The sequence below is a fragment of the Sorex fumeus genome, unplaced genomic scaffold (genome assembly GCF_029834395.1).
Source record: "Sorex fumeus unplaced genomic scaffold, SorFum_2.1 ptg000029l, whole genome shotgun sequence".
In the NCBI taxonomy this organism is placed as follows: domain Eukaryota; kingdom Metazoa; phylum Chordata; class Mammalia; order Eulipotyphla; family Soricidae; genus Sorex; species Sorex fumeus.
In genome coordinates, this window is record NW_026606086.1 from 19,125,525 (window position 1) to 19,142,373 (window position 16,849).

Below are 16,849 nucleotides of genomic sequence, written 5' to 3' on the forward strand. Positions count from 1 at the left end.
CAGGTCAGCAAAAGATCGGAAGAAAAACATTTGCTCCTGGGCAACAGATGTCTCAAATGGTGAGATCAAAACAAGACGAAAATAATGCACTGTGACACTTACAAAATGAGGTCTCGAGAACTAAAGGAGCCCGTGCGACAGGCACAGCACATGCTGAGAATGAGAGTCACAGCCAACACGAGAGAAAAGGTTTAGTTAATACAATGGCCAAGACAACCAGCTCGGACTATTGGGTGCAGACACAGCGGCTGAGGAAGTACACACCTTCACCAGCTCTTCCAGGCGGTCGCATTTCTTGGAGGCAAAGAGAGACGGGTGCAGGTAGTCCCCATCGTCCTCATCATCGTCCTCGTCATGGTCAGAGCTGGCCCCTGACTCTGGGAGAAAAGCACACACTTCAGAATTCTGGGGCTGGGTGACCAGGGAGTATGTGCAGCCCCAAAGCACCTGTGGAAACTGTCCCCTGAGAGGTTGCGGTCGACTCCCACGGGCAACAAGGCTCAAGACGCTGGAATTTAATGCATTAGAAAAAGGCAGGCAAACAACAGAGTTCAGAAACCGAAAACATGAACAAGTGGAGATTTGCAGAGAGCTGTGCAGCCGGCACTGAGATTCAGGCTTCAGCAGCTGGGCCTGGAAGGGACAGATGGCTGTCTCTGCGCGTTCTTCAGGAGACCACTGTCCTCCCCACAGTGTAGATACTGCTCCAGAAAGGAAAGCGACGCCATCACGATTGCTCTGTCCTACACCCGCACCTGCTGTGTGCAGCCAGGCTGCCTGGACAGTAAACACCATCCAACTCAGCTACAAACCTTGGTTCTGCACTTGAGGGGGACCAGCAGGCTCTAAGGTCAGACCCAACCATGCACACGCCTCTGAGGAGACCAATCCTGCATCACAAGCCCCACCCCATCCCTCCGAGCAACACGTACTCCTCTTCTCCTCGCCTTTCCGCTCCGCTGGAACCGTATAGCGGCCTTCTTTCATGGCTCTCTGGATGAACTTGTAGTAGGGGTTGAGGTAGTGGTCAAAGCGCAGGAAGTCGAACTGTGAGTTGCGGGCCTGCTTTGCCTTGAGCATGATCTCAAACTGAGCCCCTTGCTTGCACACAAAGTTGGCCGTGCGCTCGATGATGGCGTGCATCTTGGCTGTCGGTGGCTGGGAGAACACAGTCACATTAGCAATCCTCCTCCTTTTACACCAGTCATGAGCACCACTGAAATAGAGGGAATGGCCTGGTGCACAGGATAAACAAAGCCCTGGAGGAGCCTAGTGCCAACAGGCCCCTGGTGCTGCCAGATGGCACAACCCAGAGTCCCAACATGTTTTGTGGAGAGAAACCCACGCACCAAGGCAGGCTGTTTCCATTCCTGCAGTAACCAAGTTCCCTGGCACAGGGGTCCACCTCCCCCAGGCTCCACGATGAGGTGAAAGTCTATGAAGCACACGTGCACTTCTCTAGGGAGAAAGAGATGCTTCAAACCTCTCAAGGATCCACCCATCACTACTTCTGCATTCTTCTTAACCAGACTTAGTCTTGAAAAATTGTCCGGAACAAAGAGAAGAAGCCATATACTCATGCTGTCTCCCCTCCTCCCCACTGCTCCCAGGAAAATGTGGCTCGTGGCCGCCATTTAAAGTACAGGGATCCACAGGAGGGGTCGGAGCGGTAGTACAGTGGGTAGAACAGCAGTCTGGGCACTTGCCTTGCACATGGCTGATCCAGCTTCATTCTCCAGAACCCCATACAGTCCCCCATGTCCTATGAGGCGTGCAGACTGAGGATTAAGCTCTGAGCTCTGCCGGGTATGACCTCAAAACAAAGCAGTAGAGGCCCAAACCAAAGCCCACGTGGGTGTGGCTTGGTGAGAACAAGAAGACTCAAGAAATATGGGCTTCACTTAGGTGGTTCCAGTGGTATCAAGACAGAAGGTCCTGACAAGTGACGTGTACCAAATGACACCAAGCCCTCCCTCCCTCCAGAGAAAAAGGGCCAGATTGAAAGCTGGAGGCCTCAAATCTAAACACTTTCTTTCTACAGGGGTTAGGCCCAGTGGTGCTGTGTTGTGGACAGGGGTACAGGGTCTTGAGGTCCCAGGGATCTTGTGAACCAGGGCCTTGTGAACCACCTCGGCTAGACAAAACTTGTCAACAGTGGCAAAGATGTTAACACCAGTATATTCCTAAATTGTGTCATTAAAAATGAACCCATAAAGGGCCAGAATGGTAGTACAATGGGTAAGGTACTTGCCTTGAACACAGCCTTCATGGGTTTGATTTCTGGCACCTCACAGGGTCCTCTGAGCCCTGCCCTGAGCACCACTAGGTGTGCCTGCCACACCCCTACCAGACAGTTAAGAATTCACAGGGCTAGAAATACTTCAATAGGTAAGAGTGCTTGCTGTGCACACAGCCAGCTTGGGCTCAATCCCTGGCACCACACACGGTCTCCAGAGGCTTGCCAGGAGTGATTCCCAAGCTCAGGGTCAAGAATAAGCCTTGAGCACAAATAATAATTCAACATGCTCATTGGAATTTATAGGCCTGCATCCTTCATAAAGTAGAAAAAAGTACCTCAAATGTAATTCCTGAACTAGTTAATAAAAGTCTTTTATACTTTAGAAGGACACATGTCCACTGCTGTAGCTCCTTACTGATCCCAAACTATCTCACATGTTAAAGACTCATTGAGTTTGAAGTACAGCTCCTGAAGCAGTCTCCCATTGTCTCTCCAGATTGACAGTGGAAACACGGATTAGTTGTCTGATCAATGTAGAAACGGCAGCCCCAGAGATATATTGACCTACACCCAATTTGGCCTAATAGACCCTAGAAGTCAGCCTGCTGACTGCCATTGCAGTGAGGACATCACACAGATAATGGGTGCTGTAGAGGCATGACCACCCATCCAGACATAGTAAAACCCTCAGGCATGCAGGTGCAAGGATTTGTCCATCAAGGCACTATCCGTCATCGAGCATTGGACTGCGAGGAGTTATACATGCCACTCGAGCAATGAGAATGAAGGCTATACCCCCCAAGCCAACTATATCCTGAGTCCCTCCCATTTTCCCTGGGGCCCTGAGTCCCTGCCCTGGTCAGGTGGTGAAGACCCTGAGACTGAGCACTGCTCGAGAAATGAGCAGAAACCCAGCCAGCCATGTCTGCTGGGCAGTGTACTCTCAGCCTCTGATGGAAGGGCAGGCCCCATGCTAAGCCCTCCTGGCAAAGCTCAGCTGTGAGCGTGTGGTGATCAAGATGATGCCATTCCCTGAGAAGGGTCACTAGATGCTCAGAAGAATGAGACCAGTCACATATTTTTGAAGGAAGAGGCCCTCACTTCCCGTGATACATACTGATAATAACTATGAAAGTTAAAGGAGTGTGACACCTCCTCAGGGGCTGAGCCAAAGGCTGTGCGAGCCCATTAGAGGGCCAGGGCCACTTGCCATCATTCCTGATTTCCCACCTGCGTGTCTCCAAGTGCCTATGCCCCTCACCAGCCACCAAAGCAATGCTGATCCTGTTGGACATCAGCCAGACACTGGCACCAAAATTAAGTCCTTTTTTTTTGGGGGGGGGGGGGGGGAGTCACACTTGGCAATGCTCAGGGGTTACTCCTAGCTCTGCACTCAGGAATTACTGCTGGCAGCTCAGGGGACCATATGGGGTGCTGGGAATCGAACCCAGGTTTGGCCACGTGCAAGGCAAATGTCCTACCCGCTGTACTACCGCTCCAGCCCCAGGATGAAGTCCTCTGCCTCCCACCTTTGCCACGCAGACGGTGGCCCTGCAAGGCGCCACAGTACACACAGCTGCCACTGATAGGCCCTGGCCATGCTGACCACCCGCAGGCATTCCCAGAGGAAACTGCTGAGGGTGAGGACACATACAGGAAGGCTGATGGGACCCCAAGGCAGCTAGCTCAGCTGAACCCTAGCACCTCTCAGCACCAGAGCAAGGTTTGACCACAGCTTAGCAATCAAGGGACCAAGGACACTAAGCAGCAACACACTCCATGAGAACAAGAGGAGGTAACAAACGGTCACACCTCCTTGCTTATAGCAACACAGAAGTTTAAGATTTCCTATAAAAACTAAGATCAATTCTAATCTACCAGAAATAAAAGTATCAAGGGCCCGAGAGAGACTCAACAGGCCAAGCAGAGTCTGCATGCAGGAGGCCCGGGCTTGATTCCAGCACTGCCGGGAATAACTCCCGAGCACCTGGCTGATGTGGCGCTCATGCACACACGCCTACTTGAGCATAAAATACAGGCAAAGGTGCACCCCAACTGTCAAGAGCTTCTCGTAGAGAATAAATAGCACATTCCAGAATAAACAAGAACCCCAGCATAAGGAAACATAGAAAATTAATTCCACACAAGTCTTTGGTGCCACATCTTCAGAGAGCCTTCCAGCTGCTACCACAGCAAACATATCAACAGGGAAACAGGGAAGCAAACAGGAATTCCACGCTGGAAATTCCATACATATTTATTAAACAAAGAGGTAAAGGCACACTAAGAACAAGGCCTGGGAGGAGGCAGAAGTAAGAGGGTCCCTTCTGCTGCTCTGTGCAGGTTTTGTTGGGATCAAACAGCCCACACGGTTCTACTGCCATGTCACGGCCTAAAAGGGTCAGTGTGAGGTCACCCCTGGCAGCATAAGGGGCCTGCTCTGTTGGGGCAGTGCGTGCTCACAGGAGTCAGTGACACACCGGGACCCATGTCTGGCACCTATGAGCCAGCAAGCACATACCAGAGAAAATAATTTTCATGACAGCCTCCTTGGCACCTGCATGCAGCCAGATGTCAAACCTAACAGCAACCAAAGCACCACAAAGCCTGGGCTTCTCTTGTGAGGGCACCCAGGAAGCCCAACTCCCTGCCTGCATGAACCAGCAGCACCCCAACCCCCATGGTTGCCTTCGATGGTCTGTGAGGCCAGGACAGCAGCTCTGCCGTGGGATTCTGAGCAAGAGAACGTGGACTGCAGGTAGTATGCAACAGGGAAATTGCGAGGCGCCCTATCTTCCCACAGCTGGAAGAGCTCTGCCCTTCAAGGACCCGAGGTGGGGGGTGGGGCTCCAGAGAGAATGCCTTCAGCCAGAGTCATCTTTCGAACCCCAATGGTATGTATCTTACGTGCCAGAGTAATCACCCTAGAAAGAACCAGAACACAACCGCTCCTTGAAGGTCATGCTACCTTGAGCATGGCTGTTTTTCTGTCTAGCCTTCAGTAATTCTTACTTGGTTTTCCCATCTGGACAAAACCTGGGGACCGAACCCGATTTCAGAGGGCCAGTCTCTGTCTCCACCCCACCCTTGTTCTCCTGGAATCGCTATTTTCTCTCCTTCATTTGGATTTGGGACTACACCTGGCAGTGCTTGGTGGACAATGTGGTATCAAAGACCACGGCCTCCTGCATGTGGACAGTCACCCCAGGGAGAAGTCTCTCTGGTCCCCACTTCTCAGAGGTACACAGTGGGCACAGTTTTTCTCAATTAGTTCTAGAACTGTTTTAAATCATCTACCCCAGAGAGGTTGTATCTATTTTTGGGTTTTCACACAAGCAGTACTCAACAACAACAAAAGACCCAGCAATCATCAATCCCGGTGCTGTGGGAGAAATGCACATACCAGCTCCACATCAGATGGCACGTTCAGTCCTAAGGGGGCAACAAAAGGTTCCTCATTTTCTTCAGAATTTTCTGCCTCATTTTTTTCTGTATAAAAGACAAGACAGAAGTTCAGATGATGGAGAAAATAGTCCACAGTAGTGAGTCACACGCGGTGGGGCACTGAGTGCCCATTTGCTTCCTGATCTTCCTACCCTCATTCAAGGGGAAACAATTCTCCAGGTATCTGTTCTATGTGCTCGGGCCCAGGAGCATGTGCACTAAGGCCAGAGGGCAGCAACTCAGACCAGGGTCAAGTGCACTGGGTCTTGGCTGCCCCCACAAGAACAGCACTGGAGGGCAGGATCTCTTCTGGGGCCTGGGAGGGCATAGCAGTGACATGAGCATTTCCTTATACCAAGCCACAGTAACCCTGAGACTTCTTCTTCGACGTGCCCTGGAAATGCCATGGCAAATATCTCCTTCCCAGAGCTTTCACCCCAGGGGCCAGCACAGCATGAGCCAGAGACTCTGTCAGCAGCTCAAGCTGCTACCCAAGTTCAAGCCCTGGAACTTGCCTTGCATACGGCTGACCTGTGTTCAATCTCTGACATCAGATAAGGGCCCCTGAGGCCCACCAAGAGTCATCCCAGAGCATAGTCAGGAGTAAGCTCTGAGCACAACTGCATATGGTCAGAAAAGAATGGCTACGTCACCCAAAGAAAGGTTCTTTGAAACACTTCCAGCTATCATTCAGTCTGTGAAGCGCTGAAAAGATGAGCCCAAGGCAGTAACTTGTTGGCTATGGGGCTACATGTGCTGGTGCTTGTGGAGCTAGTCTTTGGGACCGTGCAACAACAGGCGGCAGATCCAAGCCTCCCACAACTCAGAACAGCACGGGGCCCAGTAGAGCAATCTCCAGTCTGACATGGTAATTGAAAAAAGGAAGAAATCAAGGAACAAGGAGCAGTATGAAGGGCACATGAAATGAAAAAGATAATGATCTAGTACTAAAATAAAACCCTTGGTTGTTTATGGTGCTAGGCATCAAAGTGAATTCTATTTGGTACCTGGATGTGGGCCAGAGGGAGCACAAAGGGTTGAGCAGAGGCTTTGTACACGGGAGGCCTGGCTTCAAGCCCCAGCAGCATATGGTCTTAACTACTATCAGGACATCTTTTTTTTTTTTTTTTTTTTTGCTTTTTGGGTCACACCTGGCGATGCACAGGGGTTACTCCTGGCTCTGCACTCAGGAATTACCCCTGGCATTGCTCAGGAGACCATATGTGATGCTGGGGATTGAACCCGGGTTGGCCCTGTGCAAGGCAAACGCCCTACCCGCTGTGCTATTTCTCCAGCCCGAGGACTGACATCTTAACAGAGAGCTGGAAACAGCCCCTGAGCAAACTATAGCCTCCAAACCATAAAAAGTCCAATTTAAGTTATATACTGGCCCAACTCTATTAATCAACAGGTTCCAGAGAGCTAGTACAGAGGTTAAGGCACTTGCTTTGCATGTGGCCGACCCCAGTTCAATCCCTAATACCACACATGGTCCCTGAGAGCAGATACAGGAATAAGACTTGAGCATCACTGGGTGTGAACTCAATCTCCCTGTATCCCCACCAAACACCCATCAACATATAAAAGCAACTACAGAGAGGAAAACCATTTTAAAATACTGAGAAACACATACAAGCCACTATAAGCCTCATGATGAGGCTCTGCTACTCAGTGATGACAATAAAAGGGCTCGATCCTGCAAATTCTTCCCATGAAAAGGCCAGAGTAAAGATGTCTGGCTCGAAAACAGTATGGACGATTCTCAAAAAATTAGAAATTGAGCTCCCATTTGACCCAGCAATACCACTTCTGGGAATATATCCCAGAGAGACAAAAAAGTATAGTTGAAGTGACATCTGCACTTGTTTGTTCATCGCAGCACTCTTTAAATAGCCAGAATCTGGAAAAAACCCGAGTGCCCAGAAGAGATGACTGGTTAAAGAAACTTTGGTACATTTGCACAATGGAGTACTATGTAGATGTTAGAAAAAATTAAGTCATGAAATTTACATACAAGTGGTACTACATGGAAAGTATCATGTTAAGCAAAATGAGTCAGAAAGAGAGGGATAGACATAGAAAGATTGCTTTCATCTGGGGAACATAAAGTAACAAAAACACCCAAGAGTGGCGGAGATTAGTTCCAGGAGTTTTGCTCCATGGCTTGGAGGCCAGCCACACATGCTAGGGGAAAAGGAATCTCAGGTACAGAAGGGAGCACCAAATAAAGGGTGTTGGGAGGATCCTCCCAGGATGGGAGAAGCATGCTGAAAGTAGACTATAGACCAAACATGATTGCCACTCAATGCCTCTTTTGCAAACTGCAACACCCAAAAGGAGAGAGAAAACAAAAGGGAATACCCTGCCACAGAGGCAGGGTGGGATAGGGGGGATGGGGGGGTGGGAGGGATATTGGGACCCGTGGTGGTGGAAAATGGGCACTGGTGGAGGGATGAGTACTTGATTACTGTATAACTGAAACCCAAGCACAGAAATTTTTAAGTCTACAACTGTATCTCATAGTGTTTCACTAATAAAAATTAAAAAAAAAAAAAAGATGTCTGGTGGCTCTGGGATGCAAAACCAGCACATCAAGAGGGAGAACATAAGCATAAGATGTATCCCAGGAAATGTACAAAATCTACCACTGAGTTGGGGGGGGGGGGCATCATTTTTTCATCTTTCATCTAGAAGGTTAAGAAACGAACTTTATGGTTTTTCCAAAGAGTGCTGTTTGACCTTGCAAAATCCCTCTGGCCTATTTCAATTCTTCACCTGTGAAATGGTGAGAGCAGGCACGGCTCCACTACCATCAGATGCATGTGTGAGGAACGGACACAATGCACAGCATCCAGACAGGAGACAATTCTCCAAAAGCAGTAAATGGCTAAGTCTGGAACATGGGATCAGCGAGTGCTTACCCTTTAGACCTGCAAGAACTTCCCTAGTACATCCCTCACCTAAGATGCGTTTAGGTTCAAGCCACTGTGGAGTGTCAAACACTCTAACTTAGGTTTTAACTCAACATGGGTGTCAGAACAAACATTTGGATGTCTTCTCTAAGGCCTAAACAGTGTGTGTGCAGAGTCTGGGCTGAGGAGCTGATGACACCATACAGCCGCATCCGTCTTTCCATGGCAATGGAGAGGCTGCAGCCTGTCATTAAGGATAATCAATTTTACCTTCCCACTGTGCTGTCTCAACATTCAGAATTCTTAGCACCAAGGCAGGAAAATTCTAAAGATTTATACACACACACACACACACACACACACACACACATTCTCTCCTTAAAATACAGGGGATGGAAGAGAAGAATTAACTGAGGCTGAGAAAGATGAGGGCACGTGCCTTACACATGGCTGGACTATTCAGTCCCTGGTACCAAAAGGTCCTGAGCATCGATGGGTACAGCCCTGGAATTGACCAAGCTCTCAAGCACCACCAGAGCAGGTCCAGGTAACGCAACAGCACAGGGCCCTGGCATCAAACCACTGGAACAGATCACTGAGAACGGGCCGTGGGTCCCTTGAGTGGACTGGGAGCTCCTCTGCCCCAATAAGTAAATCCTATGTTAAGTCTATGTGTCCTGGGCTTCTGAGCCTAGCAGGAAGTCCTTGCTTGCAATGACCGACCACAGACACCTTACCCCTGGCCTCTTGTTCTAGGCCACAATTGCCTCTGACAGGGTGGAAGCCAGTACCGACTGGCAACAACTGCACAAAATTATCCAGAAACAAAGAGTCTGGAATGGGTGACTTCATGTTGCTGAATCAGAGAAATGATGCAAAGGTGACTAGAGTTAATGGTAAAGCAGGAATTCCTCTTCCAGCCCTATGACACTTGCTTTCTAGATTCCAGCTGTTTCACCACATGAAAGATACCACTTATACTGTGTCACAGTGAGGTAGGATACATAGTGTCCAAATGCAACCTCAAGCCACCCTCACCACTGACACACCAGCATATGTACACAGGGCTCTCAGCAAGTCCTCCCAGACTGTTCTGCTCTCACCTCTCTGTTTGGATGGCTCCTCTTCCTCCGTGGGCTCTGATGGGTCATAATAATCACTGCCATAAGTGAACCCCACTGCATTATAGCTGCCGTCCTCGGCGAGTGCTTCACTCAATCGCTTGTATTCTTCCTCTTGAATAAAAACAAGAATTTTATTAACAAAAATGGAAATTTACTGAGAATTCTTTTTATATGTTTCTAAAGTTGTAGCTATCAGTAAAGCATACAACACACTTTCTCCAACCTCTTTTTGAGGCAAATACTTTCAAAAATTTACACTTCACATCTATCAATATGTACTTTTGACCGTACATGTTTACCCACAAACAGCAGAATACACGTCTTTTGGGGAAAATTTCTTCCTGCTGAGAAATTTAGGGATTAAGAACTGTATTAAAGATTGTTATGGCAATGACAAGAACATCAATTTCAATTTATACGATACTGTTAAAGAAGAACAGTTAAAGAGTTTGGTTTTTGTTTTTTTCAAATCCCAGTCTGCCCTCAAAAGCTGGGAAAATTCTTTGTGGTTCTATATATAAACTATCCTGAGGTCCTCTCAGAACGCAAAGACTCCTGTTTTTCCAATCCACTGGGTACTGTCAAGATAACATCAGAAAGAGTGAGTATAAAAAAATGAATGGGAGTAAATTTAAAATACTTAAAAAATTGTAAAAAGTTTGTGTCTTAAGTAAGTTTTTCTTGAGCAGTACCTTGCCTTGCCTCCTCCTCAAGCAAGTCCGTATGCAAGGCTAAATACCTCTCTTCATCACACAGGGCCTCTATTCGTGCCTCCTCTTCAGAGAGTTGGTAATCTCTGTTCCACGTGGAATATTCAGCATCGTACTCAGAAAGGTCATGCAGATGACCACGCCCATCGTATCTGTAATATGAACACAGTGGTCAGCGGGAAGAAATTAACGCTAGGCTGCTGAGTGTGGTGTCTGAGAGCATACTTACCAACTCAAGAAATAAGAAAATTAAGGCAAAGACTGCTCAGACTTAGAATTTAACTTGGCTAGTCCCAGGTCACCTACTTTTAAACTCAAGTTAAATCTCAACAAAGTCTAAACTCACGTCTACGATGCGACAGAGTTTACAGTTAAAAGTCAACGATCCTCTAAGCGCATCGACGGTGTCCACTGCCCGGGCAGACCTCACCGGCTACGGCTCAGTGAACCCACTCGAGTGCCATTTGCAAAAACTACGTGTTGTTCTGCAAAGTCAAATAGCATAGCTTACATTCACACAAACCAAATACATAAATACCTATCCGTAAGAACCAAACGGTCGAAATTTCCTCGCTTCTTTTCTGCTAGTCCCGCACTCTCAGGAGAGATCTTCCTCAAAGAAACGTGCGTCCATGGGAGGGAAAATCTTGGCTAGGCTGGCCCCTAGCCCCTTGGCTGAGGAAATAAGCGCTGGGTTACGTGATAGAGAGACACACATACATAGGAACAGTGACATGGCATGCAGCTTAAGGAGGTTCGCTGGAGACGGAGCCAAAAGGTCGGCAGGTGCAGCCGGCGCCGCCTCCGGGGCGCCAGGCCGGGCGCCCCGCGCTCCTGCGCCCCGAGCCGGCGCGGGGTCCCGGCGCCCCGGCGCCCGCCGCTGCTCCGTCTCCGGCCTCGCCGGCCGGCAACCTCCTTAACGCACGCGCGGCCCCGGCCCGGCCCCCTCAGCGCCCCGCACGCCTGGGCACGCCGGGCGCGCGGCGGGGGCACCGACCTGTCGACGAGGATCTTGGGGTCCCCCATCCAGGGGATGAGGTGCTGTCCCTGCTCCTGCGCCAGCGCGCGCTCGTCATCGCGGAACAGCTTGCAGGCGTAGCCGAAGACCAGCAGCTCCACCCGGGGCCCCGCGCCCGCGCCGCCGCCGCCGCCGCCCGGCCCGGCCTCCTCCTTCGCGCCGCTCTTCCTCTCGGGCTTGGCGCGGCCGCCGCCCGCGCCGAACATGACAGCGTCCCCGCCGCCCCGCCCGGCCGAACCCCCTCAGTCCAAGGCGCCGCAGCCCCGGGCCCACCGCGACGCGGCCGCCATGGCGGGCAACAAAATGGAGGCCGGGCGGCTTCCGGCGGGCCGCGACTTCCGGCGCCCGCCGCGCGACTTCCGGCGCCCGCCGCGCGACTTCCGGCGCGCCCGCCCGCCTGCCGACACGCCGGGCTCCGCCGCCGCCCTCCGCCGTTGCCATGGCGACCCCTGCCCGCCGGGGTCCGCCCGCGCGCCCGGCCGAATGCCCCGAGCCGCCGCCGCCTCCCCGCGCGGTGGTCTCGGCGGCGGGGAGCCGAAGACCTCCCTGCCCTTTCCTGGGAAGGCCCCCGCGCCACGTCGCGGAGGGCGTCGTCAGCCGAGCCCCCCGCCGTGCTGGAGCGGGGATCCCGGCCCTCGGGGGGAGGGGGACGGTGTGCCGGTCTCGCGTGGCCGGGGGTGGGGGGGGTTGGCGAGGGGTGAGGGACAGCGCTGCCGGGATCCCCGGCCGCACCCCCGCCGGCTCTGCGCGGGCCCTGGGCTCTGCAGATGAGCGGCAGGCGGGTGCCGCTGCGCTTGTCTCCTTATCTGGGCCACGCTTTGACCCTTCGCCCTGCAAGCTTCTCCCTCTGGACTCTTCCCTAGAACAGGGCTAGAACCCCCAGCGCTGTGTATGGTTCCCAGAGCCCAACTTGGAGGGGTCCCCGACTGCAGCTGGGTGTGGCTCACCCCCTTCAATTAAAAAAAAATTAAAAACAACAGTAAAAAACTTAGTGGCTCAGATCCTCGTCTCCAGGGCGACTGTGTCCTTGATCAACCTCCAGGCAGCAAGCACCTGAGTTCCCTGGGACCGGGTTGCTATGGCGTCCGTCACCATGGTAACAGATACAGTGAAACCCAGGTGTGTGCCTGGAGGTGGGGGCACCATTCTTGACAGGTACAAGTGACCGTGGGCCCCAGGTCTCAAAGCACGTTGTCCCCAGCCCTTGCCCAGGCATCCTGATCCCGGAACCCACCTCTGAGGGGGAGGTACAGCACAGGTGTGTGCACTCGTGTGTGAGTGCTCAGAGCCAGCCTCTCCCTGGCGGGAGCAGTACCCCTTGACCCTGGCGTCCCCTGCCTGAGATGGCCTCCTGGAGAGTCCCGATAGGGGTGCAGGGATCCTCAGCCTCTTCCCCAGAGTCCCCCTGCAGCCTGGCAGACCTGAGCAGCTTCTAGCCCCTCTGGTACCAACAGGGCCCTTGGGGTTCTGTTTAGCATGTGGGGTCTGAGGGCCCCAGAGGTCCTGCTGGAGGTGCCTCCTTCCTTCTGGCCAATCTCTTGGGGTCAGGGGCTTCCTGAGGACCCTCAGTGGAGGGTATGTGTGTGACCACGTGAGTGTGTAAGCGAGCTTATGTGTGAATGTGTACGATCATGTGAGTGTGATCGTGTGTGTGTGTGTGTGTGTGTGTGTGTGTGTGTATAAGGTGCTCATGAGAGGGCCCTAGAGATGTGAGGGTTGTAGGGCTCATATGGTGCTGAGCCTCTCTGGGAGCCATGGTGAAAGCAGGGTGGGGTGACCAGCTCCTGCCCAGACAGCCGCCAGGTGCCTGCAGGGGAAGAGACACTGCCAGCAGGCTGTCTGCAGGAGCAGGAGGAGAAGGCCCAGACCATGGAGTCCCACTGCAGTCTGGATTGCAATCTGCTCTGCAGCTACAAGCCTCCCTGGGCCCTCCCTTGGTCCCTGAAGGTCTCCCCACCACCACCCACCCAGCTGGGCCCTCAGCCTCCCCAGGAAGTCCCCTCCCAGGGGGTCTTGGCCAGAAGCAGCTCCAGCAGAGACTCCTGCCTCTATCGCCCCCTGTCTTGGGAACAGCACACCCCCACCTCAAAGTGCAGCTCCTGACCTTCCCATCAGCCTGCTGTTCCTGGGGTGTCCCTCACTATGGGGGGCAGTTCCCAGCAAGGCTGCCTTGTGTGGCTCTGAGGACTTTGTTCTGTGTGGCTGCGCCCATGATCCAGCTGTGGCCACTGCCCAGTGACCCTGCTCCTAACTCAGGGTGTGTGTGTGTGTGTGTGTGTGTGGTGGGTATGTGCATGTGTGCATGCGTGTGCGTGGGATCTGACAGGGCCTGTAGGTCCCACACTGCCTGCAGCCCTCAACTCAGCCTCCCACCGCACGTGGAGGTCAGCGGGTCGGGTAGATGCTGCAGAGGGACCCCCACTCAGGGCAGTGGGGCCAAGGGACCTCGGGGGTGCAGCTGGGGTGGCCACAGAGACAGATGCAGTGCCACGGGGAGAAGCCACCCTCCTTCCCTATTCACTGGCACATGGATTGGTGCTTTGTACCTGCACCAGGGGCCAAGGGGACAGTGATGAATAGGCAGGCAAACTCCACACCCTCACAGGGCCTTGCTGAAGTGCCGAGGGGCTGCAGGACATTGCTAGGCGGTTTCTTACAGCCAGGCGCTGTCAGGGTATCCCGCGGGAAGAGCGGAGGGTGTTTCTCTGACACACAGGTTTGTGGGTGGCCCGTGGCAGAGGCGCTCAGGATGAGGTGTGCAACCTGGAGTCCGAGCAGATGGCAAGGCGAGCAGAGGCTGGTGCTGGAGAAACAGTTTCTCGGGGAGCTACAGGGACCAGGGAAACCGGCTGGTGCAGATGGCAGCAGCCCCAGAAACCAGGCACCGCGTGTACGGGGGCACAGGATGGGGTGGATTTACACCCGCGCACACGTGCTGCTTTGTGGAGGACTTTCTGGTTCATAGCGAATCAGGCAGGACTTTAGGTCATTCCCCGCAGTCTCTGCGTCCCCTGCAGCCCCTCACCCTCAGTGCCCACCAGGACACAGTGTCACAATGGCGACCTGGCTGCTGTCAGCGAGTCCAGGGTCTGCAGCAGGCGAGGGAGCTCCCCTCTGCGCAGCGGATGGTCTGTAGCAGGAGTAGTCCCCCCTGGGGTCTCTGCCGGCCTCCCCTCTGCTGCCTCCCCTCTGCTACCTCCCCTCTGCCCCCTCCCCTCTGCTGCCTCCCCTCTGCCCTCCCTCCCCTCTGCCCACCTCCACTCTGCCCAGTCCCCTCTTCCCTCCCCTCTGCCCACTCTCCTCTGCCCAGCTCACCTTGGCCCACCTCCCCTCTGCCCACCTCCCCTCTGCCCACCTCCCCTCTGCCCTCCCTCCCCTCTGCCCACCTCCCCTCTGCCCACCTCCCCTCTGCCCACCTCCCCTCTGCCCTCCCTCCCCTCTGCCCACCTCCCCTCTGCCCACCTCCCCTCTGCCCACTCTTCTCTGCCGCTTCCCCCTGCCCACCTCCCCTCTGCCCTCCCTCCCCTCTGCCCACTCCCCTCTGCCTACCTCCTCTCTGCCCTCCCTTCCCTCACCCTACTCCCCTCTGCCCACTCCCTTCAGCACCTTTCCAGGGCATGCAGTGGACATGCACCACCCAGACCTGTGCAGAGCTCCCTTGTCCCTGGGCGTTGGCATCTACTCTTCGCTGGGAGCCTTCCTCTGTGCGGGGTCTCTGCCTTCTGCCATGCACTGGTGTGTGCAGCCAACAGAGCAGGATGGGGACATGGACGGGGGCTCAGAGGCTGGGGGGGCTGGCAGAGGGCAGGGTCTCAGCAGGAAGTTGAATCTGTGAGTCGGGGGCAGTAACAACACCTAGCTGAGAGTGAGTCCTAAGGGGTAGAGATGGGAGGGTCTTCCCCAAGTCCTTGCCCCTGGGTCCAACACCCTGTGGGTGTCTCTGAGGAAGCGAGTCACGTCTGCTGATCAGAGAGTAGACAGGGGTGGCCTGTGCTGAGGATGGCGCAGCTCAAGCAGCCATGGATGGGGTGGCCTTCCCGTGGCCTGCTCTTGGGCACCCTTTCTCGGTAAGCCATGGGGACCCCATCCACACGGGTTCATGGGGCTCACCTGGCCAGCGCCCAGTATGGCCAGGTCCCGGGTCCCCAGCCTCTGCTCTCCCCTGCCGGTGCTCCTCTCTGGGCCATACTCTGCTCTCTATCTAATGGCCATCAGTGGACACACACAAGGACCAAGGCAGGAAGTGACCACGATGCTGCCCCCTCCCACTGTTCCGGCTGTGTGTCCATCCAGTGGGGCCATCACTTCTGTCCTCCCCTCCACCTGGCCTGGAAGCCCCCCTTCAACCTCCGCAGGGCCTGGTCCTGGTGTCCCTCCTCTGCCGTGATGTCACGCTGCTGACAGAGTCCAGAGCCACCCACCCTTGAAACTTGGACCTCTCTGCATGGCCACTCTGTCCTGTCCTCTGTTTGTCCTTGAGCTAGCAGAGAGGCTGGGGGCGGGACCTACTCTACTGTCATGGCAATGGCTGCCAGCCACCTCTCTGCCCCTCCTCCACCCCAGTGACCCTGACCAGTTCGGGGTCCAGTCTGCAGTGCTGGGAAAGAGCCCTCCATCTCCAGGGGCCTGGTCCTCACCCTGGGGCCCCACAGAGCCCCCACTGGTCCCCCCACCCCCTAGACTGCCTCTAGCAAAGGGAGAAACCTGCAGGGGCCTGGGGCCGCAGGAGTCAGTGATGAGCTGAGTGCAGGTGGCAGGCGGACTGGGGGGAGCGTGAGGAGGGAGCACACGGGACCAGGCACACTGAGGTGGCTGCAAGAGGCCAAGGGCAGGTCCCAGCCATGCGTGGCGGCTGTTCCCACCAGCCAGCAATCACATGGTGCGTGTGGTACAGCTTCTGGGCCGCTGTGCTGGGAGAGCAGGGAGAGAGCAGGCGAGAAACTGCGTGACTGGAGCAGGGCAAAGAGACTGCCTGGGGATGTGCGCAGGGTGGGGGTGGGCTCACGGGAGGGGCTTGTACTCTCCAGCCTCCACCTGTGGGCAGAGCAGGGGTGTGGGCAGATCCATGGGGCAGATCCTGGGGGTGGATGCACAGGGCAGATCCACGGGCAGATCCTGGGGGCAAATTCATAGGCAGATCCTGAGGGGAGATCCTGGGAGATCCACAGGCAGATCCAGAAACAGATCCTGGGGGCAGATCCACAGGGCAGATCCTGGGAGCAGATCCACAGGCAGATCCACAGGGCAGAGTCACAGGGCAGATCCACAAGCAGATCCTGGGGGCAGATCCTAGGGTAGATCCACAGGGCATATTCATGGGCAGATTCTGGGGGCAAATCCTGGGGGCAGGCCCATGGGGCAGTTTTGCAGGCATACCCTAAGTACTGTGGTCCCCTGGGTGC

At 54.2% G+C, this 16,849-nt stretch overlaps 1 protein-coding gene across 5 annotated transcripts in view; it reads right to left on the reverse strand.

The window, feature by feature from the left end:
* SFSWAP (splicing factor SWAP) overlaps positions 1 to 11,755 on the reverse strand; it is a 43,775-nt gene extending 32,020 nt beyond the window's left edge. Inside the window, exons 1-7 of one of the 5 annotated variants that reach the window (XM_056115445.1) lie at positions 11,427 to 11,565; positions 10,968 to 11,104; positions 10,459 to 10,581; positions 9,699 to 9,830; positions 5,643 to 5,728; positions 933 to 1,158; positions 265 to 377 (exon numbers count right to left, since the gene is read on the reverse strand). In XM_056115445.1, coding sequence (XP_055971420.1) covers positions 265 to 377; positions 933 to 1,158; positions 5,643 to 5,728; positions 9,699 to 9,830; positions 10,459 to 10,468 — 567 coding nt within the window. In that variant the 5' untranslated portion in view covers positions 10,469 to 10,581; positions 10,968 to 11,104; positions 11,427 to 11,565. Of the gene's footprint in view, positions 1 to 264; positions 378 to 932; positions 1,159 to 5,642; positions 5,729 to 9,698; positions 9,831 to 10,411; positions 10,582 to 10,967; positions 11,105 to 11,426 lie in introns of all 5 variants that reach the window. The other 4 variants (XM_056115442.1, XM_056115440.1, XM_056115441.1 and 1 more) reach the window with 4 other exon arrangements.
* Between the last annotated feature and the right edge of the window lie 5,094 nt (positions 11,756 to 16,849).